At 31.2% G+C, this 10,831-nt stretch overlaps 1 protein-coding gene across 3 annotated transcripts; it reads left to right on the plus strand.

Annotated features, from left to right (window-relative positions):
- Window positions 1-12: 12 nt before the first annotated feature.
- Window positions 13-2,689, plus strand: LOC126840326 (TBC1 domain family member 13). 3 transcript variants are annotated; one of them, XR_007686060.1, is made up of 10 exons: window positions 13-281; window positions 385-458; window positions 524-649; window positions 944-1,076; window positions 1,143-1,501; window positions 1,561-1,762; window positions 1,847-1,969; window positions 2,036-2,093; window positions 2,162-2,346; window positions 2,475-2,687. XR_007686060.1 is itself a non-coding variant. In XM_050575984.1 (10 exons), the coding sequence occupies exons 1-9, from the start codon at window positions 262-264 to the stop codon at window positions 2,222-2,224; spliced, it is 1,158 nt and encodes a 385-aa protein (XP_050431941.1). In that variant the 5' UTR covers window positions 13-261; the 3' UTR covers window positions 2,225-2,241; window positions 2,475-2,689. The 3 variants fall into 3 exon arrangements, 2 of the variants coding, with proteins under 2 accessions (XP_050431941.1, XP_050431940.1); XM_050575984.1 differs by having other exon boundaries at window positions 2,162-2,241; window positions 2,475-2,689; XM_050575983.1 differs by lacking the exon at window positions 2,475-2,687 and having other exon boundaries at window positions 2,162-2,448.
- Window positions 2,690-10,831: the final 8,142 nt, after the last annotated feature.

Consider the following 10,831-nt stretch of genomic DNA (forward strand, 5'->3'; position numbering starts at 1 on the left):
GTTTTTGATAAGGCAAACGTTTTTGATAACAGTGTGCAGTCAAACCTTTCGATTTATTTCACATCTATAGCGATGATACCTAATAATTATTAGTAAATCGTAGAGAGAAATTGGACAAATCTATGGCCTAAAAAGTAATCGATTGTCTTTAAATTTTGTCAGCCTAGATGACAAATACGATTATTATTGGCATGATTTTGAGTGGAAAATTTGAAAAATCTACACTTTATTTTAACGTTGGTTTTTTTCCTGTTGCACAAAATGTCAGCTTATGACCTAAGGTAAAATTGAATGTTTCACTAATTTAATGACTATTAGATCTTAAAGTAAGCTGTTATTGTATACGGATGTTTAGAACCGATAGTTATTCTTATTTTATTTCAGATTAAAGGATCTCGATCAAGTTTTAGATTCAGACAAAATTGATTTGAATAGACTGAGAGACATTTGTTTTAATGGTAACTTTATCATTAAAATTATTAGCTTATGCTTGAAGATTTTAAAAATTTTAATTTTTTTTTAGGGATTCCTGATGAAAAAGGTTATAGAGCCATGTGTTGGAGATTATTGCTCAACTACTTACCGTTGGACAAAAACAAGTGGGATGAACACTTAAATCATCATCGCAATTTGTATCAACAGTGGCTAGGTTAATAAATAACTAAATATAAACTACAAGTGATTTAGAATTACTCAGTTAATTAATTATAACTGTATATAAACGGTTTTCATTATATCAGTAATAAAATTAAAATCCAAGTTGTTAGATTTTAATTACAACATATTAAATACCTAAAAAACTAATTTTACAATTACCTATTGAATATAATGTAGGTATAATTTTTATTCAATAATGATTATGTAAAATTGTTCAAGTTTTTAAAAATACCTAAACTAACTTAACGTCCAATAAAAAATAATTTTTGATATTTCTATTTTGTAGATGAAATATTGGTTACTCCGGGATCAATTGACGATGAACAAAGTGATCATCCGTTAAATGATGAGCCAAATAGTAAATGGAATACATTTTTTAAAGATAACCAAGCTCTCACACAAATAGACAAAGATGTCAGGTGATTAATTATTTAATTATAAATGCCTAATGTCTTAAATTTAATCAAATCTAATACATTTTTCAGACGATTGCATCCTGAACTATCGTTCTTTCAACAAGCAACCGAATATCCACAAGTAAATGTCGTAAATAGCAATGGTACTAAACGGCTGAATAGAAGGGTAGGTATGCATTTTCTAAATAGCGCCAATGTCGAACGTAAAGGTCTCGGGATTGTTAAAATATCAGCTAGACCCGAACCAAAAAATACATCTGAGTTTAAGCCACTTGAAGAAGGTTCTGAAGCTCATTGGGAAGTTGTGGAAAGAATTTTGTTTGTGTATTGTAAGTTGAATCCTGGACAAGGATACGTGCAGGGAATGAATGAAATAATTGGACCGATTTATTATTGTTTTGCAACCGATCCAATTGTTAAAATGAAAAGTATATTTTTTTATCATATTTTAAATCAATGGATTTTTAAAAAAAAATTCTTGTTTTAGAACACGCCGAAGCCGACTGTTTTTTTGTTTTTACAAATCTGATGTCTGAAATACGAGATTTCTTTATAAAAACATTAGACGAAGCAGACTCTGGTATTGTTAGTATGATGCACAAAGTTACCAAAAAATTGAAAGAAAATGACCCAGTTCTTCATAGTTATTTAATAAATAATGAAATTCATCCCCAATATTACAGCTTTAGGTGAGATTGTTTAGTGATGGATAAATTATTATATTATTATTAAATTTCAAATTGTTAATCCTAATATTTATTTCCTATACTTAGATGGTTAACATTAATGCTGTCACAAGAGTTTTCTTTGCCAGAAGTGTTAAGGATATGGGATTCTTTATTTTCTGATGCTCAACGATTTTCATTTTTGATCCACATTTGTTGTGCTATGATAATGTTAGTATATAATAGATTTAATAAAATCAAATTCTTTATTTTAATCTATATTTTTGTTTATTGCAGTCTAATAAAAGATCAAATACTTGAAGGAGATTTTCCTACTATTGTAAAACTACTGCAGGTAATTGTTTAATAATATTATTTTTATATTAAAAAACTATTAATAAAAAAACTATTCTTTGCTTACAGAATTATCCTAATGTTGAGATGAGTGTTATACTGAATAAAGCAGCCGAGTTGAATAGTCGATGAAACAAAATTAAACTAAAGCAAGCTAGCAAACTAAAATAATACATTTTTGTGCACTTCACTTTTTATGCCTTTTTCTATAAATGTTGAGCGGCTTCTTAAAATGTATATGTGTCTTAACCACAGTTAGTAATAACCCCTTAGTTTTTTGTTTAACTGGTTTCCTCTTACTCTACCTTAAATCTGTATTTTCACTCCTACGTTAACTGTTTCAAGTTGCTTGATTAATAATTACTAAAAATATCTTTTTCAGATTCAACACGACAGACTTAATTTTCAAGCTCTCTAAAAATGATCAAAATTTGTATTCTTATAATCTTAGAAAAATGTTGCCATTGTTTAAAATATGATCAATTATCTTTTTTTTTTAAAAGCTTTATTCCTTTATAGTATTACCTATTCTTTCTATTTTATACTATTATTTATCTCATCTTATACTTATTTTAATTTATAAACATCAACTTATTACTTATTGTTACTATTCTATTAATACAGTTAGAGCATAACTTTCTTTATACATATATTGTTATAAAATATAGGTACATATTATTAGATTAATTGTTTTAATTAAAATAAAAAAAATTATTATTTATACATTCGAGAATACATTTTGTTAATTAGTGTGTTCGTAATACTTTTCTCCCAATTTAATTTGGTTGACCAAATTGGTTAAACATTTACAAAGCCGTGTAATTTTTTGTTTTTGCATTTATTCTATTGTCGACTATGTGGGTGTAATATATTAATATAAATTATTTTCCTCAATACATTGACGGTGCAAAAATCGACCTCTGAGAACTCGTCTTTTTCATAAAGTCTATAAGCTAGACTTACCACTCGTAATTATGAGCTCACATTTTTTATCAACTTATGCAGTCGTACATATTTTTTAAGCTCCTAAATACGAAACAAAAGAGTAGTAGAATAAGCTTGTCATGAATGACTTGTTTCATTATTGTGATGCTCTTGACGAGTCTGAGCCACAGTATTTATTACACTTGCGTGATTCCATAATTGTGAAGTGGAGAATAAAAAAAAAAAAAAATGAAGATAATATGTTACAAGGGTCTGTTACACCAAAAAAGTGGTACAGAAAAAATATATTACAACTATCAGTTTGAAATTTTAATTTTAAATACCTTTCCTCTCTAAATACTTTGATTGCTGTTCTTGAGTGCACGTTAGCCACTTTTAACAATATGCGAAGGCCGAAGCGGTTTTTCTGTATACTCGCCTAAATACTTTATTAGAGACGTATTGGGTGGTAATCCGAAATTCTAGTACTGTGGTGCCAATTTAGGTAGACAGGAAATATATTTTAGGTTAGTCAAAAGTTTATGATTCAAATAGCCGAAAAAAAAACTAATAAATTGTTAAGTTCGTAAAAAAAATTTAACCTAGACAGCGGTTATGATAAATCATCCCCGCTACTAAACCAGTATTTTCAGAGCTTTAGTTATATTATACTACAGTATAAAAAGATATTTCAACAGTTTTTAATGATGGCTCGACCACGTGGAATGCAAAGTGCGGTCTACTGGTTACTCCATACACGTACACAGAAAACTTCGAAAGATAATAATTTAATAAGATAATATGGTTAATATAATATTTTTATAAAAAAATTATTTAAGCTTTTAGAGTTATACGAATATTTTACTAAATTATTATTCGTATTAATCTGGTATCTCTTCTTGTTTTGCATCAGAAATTTTAAGCTTATAAGATTATTTTTATTTTATTATTATAGAGACCTCTTGGAAATACGTCTAAGCCCTAAGGTTTGATTCATGCACATACTTCAAAAAGCTGATTTTTTAAATTTGCATGTCAATTTATTAGGATAGGCCCCCTTAGTAAAATTTCGTTTCTTATTTCTCTACCCAACACCAAAATTATTTATTTTTTCATTTGTTAATTATTTAATTGCTTGTAATCCTATGCACAAATAACCTGGATAAATAATACATTTTATATAAAAATATTTAAATTACAAGAAAAATGTTAAGTAAACCAAATATTTCATGATTCATGCGTTTCTCACTTTTCGTTTGGGTGCCGTCTTCGCTAAAAATGTGAGACGGTTGACGATTTTCCGACATGTGCACTGATTCTTCTTCTTCGTAATCGGAGTCTTCCCTGCTCGCTAGATGCTACTATATTTTGTAACATGTCACATAAATGTTGGTACTCTGATAATTCTCGATTTTACAGAGCGATGGTTTCCCTTAACAGTTGTTGGTTATTTTCGGTTTTTTCCAATTTTGTACGAAGGTATTCGCATTTGGTAGTGGCTCTCTTAGTCTCTTTCGTCTGGTAGTGTTGAACAGTGTTGACTAACACATCAGTCGAGTTTTCCAGTGAAACAATTTTCCTTTTCTCTGTCTGATCAAATAATAATAATGTAGACGATTTATAACGGATTTTAAAATATCTAGATAAGCGGTGCTATACACTGAGGCCGATTTTATATGCAGGATTTCTGCCGTTAACAGTTGGCCATCCGCCCGTCCATAAACTATGACGAGGGTACCCCTGTTGACGGCGGGAATACCGCATAAAGTCGTTCACCGTTCTTGTGAATAGTACCACTAATCTAATACTTTTCGTCTAAGTAACATTGAGATAACATAGTGCTCAGATGTCATATGTGTATTTTTTAATTTTCTGAAATCGACTGGAGTATAATATGTGTGTACCTTCAGGCTTCAGCAATAATGTCCTAATAACCTGCTACGTGTTGTGTATGCCATTTGGAAGCTAGAGATTTGTAGTTTCATTATTAGAGGATGTATAATTGTATTACGTACACATAAATCACAATGAATGTTCAAACGTGGTATTGTAAAATTGTTAAAAATTCACTCATGTCACTTGTGCTTACTATGATGTCACCATCGCCGACTAGTGATAATTATTTACCCTCGTCGTTTTTACTGTACAACACTTCGCCATTTCATTTCATTCAAATTAAACAAATATTTTAATTCTAATAGATTTTGTCAGTTTTCACAAGGAATGATTAAAAAAATACTTTATTTAAAAACAAATTGTATTTATTAATAATATTAACCAATTTTAATAGCTTTGAGCTCTGTAAAAGAAGTATGTACCAACTACCAACTATCAAACAGTATTAAGTATCTTTATTTCAAATTTGAAATGAATAAGTTAAATATTTATTAAGTTTTATGAGGAAAATAAAACACTAAATATGTATATATATATATATTAATTTTTAGTATTTTCGAAGAAGAATAGTTAACATCCCCTCAAGGTCCATTTAGGAGGCGAAAAGGCAGAGGGGCAAAAGTCCCTTACGACTGTCTTGTAAAAACGTTTAGCTCTCTCTGAAATCATAACCAATGTATACTATCTATCTGCTATCGTGTACATATTATTATACTCGTTTTGTTTAATATAGGTACACGTATCTAAGTATAATATATTCTCACCGCCGTGACCTATACCTAGTTCTGCGAATCGCCACAAGAATATACTGTACAGTACAAACCTAATATATTATCCCAGACTTGTGCTATAGCGCGTAGTGCGTACAATGATAGTGATAAATATATTATTTTCTATAGGTAGGTATAGGTATATGTATATATATATATATATATGTAGATGGTAAAATATCGGATCCGAAATCGTAGGGTAAACCGACGACGACGATGATAATAATAATAATAATAATAATAAAAAACATCATATTTTGTTCTCGCATATTTGATTGACGTGACTTGTGGTCTAAACACTTTATATCCGTGCCGGCGATGACAAATGTGAACCGCCGGTGTATGCCTTATACATACACTTGCACACGGCGGACCGCATAATATTATAACGTACTTATACGGTGAGTGAAGAACGCGTATATTATGATTGATGTTCCGACCATGACCGTATGGATATTTGAGGAATGCGACACATACGCGTTTAACAGCTACACAGACCATAATATTATAATATATAATATATGTATACAACATAATAATATATATATATATGTATATAATATTATATTATTATCTAGGTAGGTACGTACTGTAACACGGCCGATGGTCTCTTCTACTTTAAATATTCACTCTGCCGACCGCCGTACGCGCGTTTATGCGGTGATGCAGCTGTTTATTGTACACACGTCGTAGATATACACAGTAATAATATAATAATATACCGCCAGTTGTGACTTATCATACGACACTATTAGTTTTTTTTCTTAAATTAATTATTTCTTAAGATCGATACTTACCAACGTTCCTGCGTTTTTGTTTATCTATGCCCGCCCGTGAAAATATTGGGGCTTTGTGCAAGTATGTTTGGAGGGCTCCTTGTGTAAAATGATAATTAGAGCGTCTCCGGAGGGAAAGGGGTGTTTCTATACCGTACAGCAAAAAAAAAAAAATTGATTTAGTAAAAATATAAATTTTTATTTTTATTTTTTATTTTAACTTATTATACCTTATTATATTGGCCCTATGCATGTAATTATAATTATAATTGTAGATACTTTTTATTATATTTACGTTGCTGTATTTATACAAGTATTACAATGTATTATTTGAATTTTAAATTCAATTTTTCTGTTTTTGTTTCATAACTATTAATTACACATGGCTAGTGCCCAAAAAGTCAAGTGGTAGGTATCCATAGGAATTTAAAGTTTGGCTAAAAAGTAAAAAAATAAATAAAAATAAATAAAATACATTCAAATGTTTTCTAAGGAGGGCTTGAAAAAATGTTGGCCCCGAAGTCCCCCTCTTATTGACGTCACGGCTTAGGACGTGTAAGTAAAAATCAATACAGTGACATAAAGTTAAACGTCGATGATTTAGAGCATAATATCGTAGTAAAAGACGTAAACATCTTTTTGAATTTTTTATTAATTTGAATTTTTAGTATTAATGGTTCAAAACGATACCGATAGGGCTTTATCTTGAAAAGATAAAACTTTTTTTACGTAGCTATATTTTTCTATTGGATCACTTCACTTAGTATATTTTGTCGTTTATGTAGATTAATAAATCAAAAATATATGTGCCTGTCCTCTGTATAATAATAATATGCGTCATCGGTTTCTTTACTCAATAATATTATTATTATTTTAATTTAACTACGAACAACATTTAGATACAACTATAATTTATTACATTGTTACAATTTTATTGGCATATATAAACAGTTATAACCTATTTTCCCCATTGTAACGATCTGTCACTTCTTCATTGTACCTTATCGTTTTATTCTTCCCCATTTACGGTTAAAGGTATGACACGAATAAAAAACATTGTCACGAATCACGATTCGTTTGGAATTCATTGCTGATGACGGATTCAGAGTTTGAAAAGTTTGAGTATGCGGCTATTTTAGGTGTACCCAATGTTATTATTATTATATATGTTAACTTTCATAGTTTGGTATTTGAAATCGTCAAAGAAGTGCTATACATACATCGGAATACATGCAAACACCAACTACTATAAAATATGTAGTTAAAGTTTTATTTATATAAAAGTATAGTGATGGTTTTAAAAGTTAACTTTTCGATAAAAACTATATAATATGGACCTATTCGTGTTTTAATAACTGATAGATATTATGTTAAATTTGTATAATTTTTTATTTTGGTATTATACAAATTTTACATTTAACTCGGTGATAAGCGAACATGGTTTATTCGTTTTAAAACTATATTATCTAAAAATAGCACACTTACTTTTCTTAAAGAATGTACAATATTTAAAATATTTCAATATTAACGCTCAAACTCAATTCGTTAATGAATTTATCAAGAAATTAATGAAACATAATTAGATAATAACCCATTAATGTTTTGTACATATCCTTTATCGTAGAGTATTTTTAAAAGTGTATATACGATTTCAGGAAGTATATTCAATTCGGCAGAAATACTTGAAGAAGACTTATTGGAAATGCAAATAGTACATTAGGAACCGGAAAAAGCAGCAAAGACTGCGACTTTCAACCGGAAACGCGAGGCGGTAATATTTCTTGTAACCACCTCAATGGAAATGAGGAAATAGCCTTCCCGTCGCCCTGCTTGATGTAGATTGTTGGTTGGAAATTGGAATATATTTGAATTAAGAGCGCTCCCTGAACTTTTATCCGTGCGCTTGTTATTACGGCTGTCGACAACTTTTATACTACCGTCTACCACATATATATATATTAACATTATTTTCGTTGCAAAGAAAAAGTGAGTGAGAGTGGAAACGCCTTGAAGGTGTATACTATAGTTGTATAGAGTAACGGGGACAACCGATTTGAATAATTTTCAAAACTCAAAGACGCCGGTATGACAAACTGCTGGTGTAACCTCGACCGACCAACATTCTTATTGTTATTTTAACTTTGATGCAGAGCTGGAAAGACGATGCGTTTATTTGATGATATGTGTGGTATTTATTGATGGTATACACGAAAACTTTTTAGCCGCAGTAACGTTATCTTCATACTTACTCTGGTCAGCTCTTTGAATTTTAAAACTTAAAAAAAAAATAGAATAAGTTATGTCCGTTCTCCTAAAAAACGAGAAAAATTCATTAAGAATGAGTAGGTTTTTTATGATAAAAGATTAGTTTATTGATATATATATATAATATATGATATACTTTATAAGATTAAAAACTTGTGTTAGAAAATAATTTCTCATGTGCCATTTTGGTTCTATTATTATTTGTGAATGTATAATTACAAATATGGAAGAGTTGCATGAGAATTCGGTGTAAGTGTTCAGCACGATATTGCAACGGTGCAGATGGGCGCAATAGTATATTATGCACGTGCACAGTAGCCTATACATAATATTATATTGACAATTGATAGTAATGACCTGCGACGGGGCTAAACGGAGAGGGTGAGCTATACGAAAAGCCTAAGTTGCGGGTTACAGACACCGAGTGGAGACTGTAGTGAGCATATAAAACCGGGTAATTTGTATTTTCATATTTTTCATTGCCCCTCACTCTGCGGTCGTCGGCCCTGTGCACAACAATACTGGTCGGGTCAACAGGCGAACTTTTAGACGCGGGGAGTATCGTGTGCATGTAATACATACAATATTGTATGTATGTAGGTACATATTATGCAGACGTGGTCTTGTGTGCAGTGTGTCTGCGAATCACAAAAGGGCAATAGGAGAGAAGAGACCACAGCGATAATCGCTTAATGACGGGCGACGTCCGCGAAGAAGGCAGATAGAGTGCGAGAGAGAGAGGAGAGCTTTCCCCCGGGAATAGTAGTGCAATATATATGTGTATATATATTATATTATTACACGGGAAAGACACTTGCTGGGACAAACGGTGACGTGGGACGCTGGCAAAGGGATGACGGGCAGCGTGGAAGAAGGGCCGACCTCTTGATTGTCGCACTTGTTCGTACCGCCTTTCATCCAATCACTCCAAACATCAGCTGTATAACCTACCGGTGCCACCGTCTCGTCCACGAATACCCATAGCGTTTTTTTTATTTTAGGGTGGCCTGACTGTGTTTCGGGTTTTTTTTTAACTTACAACTTCACTAAAATTGTTTTGATCTCAAATCGCATTTTTTACCAATAAAAGTTTTATCAATAAAATAACAGCTGCAGTCGATAAAAATTTAGATTACATTATTTGAAGTTATTTCTTATCAAAAATAATGGTCTGTACAGATCTTGGGTCTAAAAGGGTCTCAATTTTTAAAAAAAAATTTTGTTTTTACCCCTCATTCAACTTAGTTTTTTTGCTATCAACTTTTAAAACTTAAATGGTAACGTATACATTTCATTAACTTTTTAAATTTAGAATGATGTACTAAAAGTTTTGGCTGGTTGATAACCAGTTTTGAAAAACTATTTTTAAAGTTATAAGAGTTTAAATGATAGGACGGAAGGGGAAGTGCGGTTGAGAAATGCGCGCAGATAAAATTAATACTATACTCCACCTTTCCTCCTGCCCTAAACTTGAAACTTCAATAACTTCAAAAATAGTTATCCGAAACTGGTTATCGACCAGTCAACATTTTTAGTACATTATTGTCAACTTAAAAAGATAATGAAATATATGCGTTACCATTTAAGTTTCAAAAGTTGCTACCAAAAAAACTAAGTTAGATGAGGGGTAAAAACAAAAAAAGTTGAGAAAAATTGAGATCACATTGTATTTATGAAAAAAAATGAGAAATTGAGTGGTCAGAGGCCGATGATAAAAGAATCACCCTGTATAATGAAGGGGGGGGGGTTGTGATAAAATAATTTATTCTTTATCCGCCAGTTTAAGTTTCGATCATCATTTACTTGCCCCGCGGCTTAATTCACACATGTAATTGGAATACATGTATTTATAAGTGTATATTTGTCCAAAACGTTTATAACTGCTTGCTCGGGGCTTAAAAGATGACGTGTCGGTGTGTTATTTGACATGAATATATACATATGCGATTTTATACATGCGGCGCTGGTGGCATCTGGTCGGTGATCCTTTTGCGCACTTTCTGTGTCTCTGTAACAGGATTTGCGCTATCCGCGGCAGCAAACCGTACAACACTACAGAGACAGAGCAAATAATGATAATAATAATAATGTAGTAGTGGTGGGTTTTT

The sequence above is a fragment of the Adelges cooleyi genome, unplaced genomic scaffold (assembly GCF_023614345.1).
Source record: "Adelges cooleyi isolate 19-005CV unplaced genomic scaffold, UGA_ACOO_1.1 ACOO_flye_CR_arks_rails_tigmint_CR_PRNA_376, whole genome shotgun sequence".
NCBI lineage: Eukaryota > Metazoa > Arthropoda > Insecta > Hemiptera > Adelgidae > Adelges > Adelges cooleyi.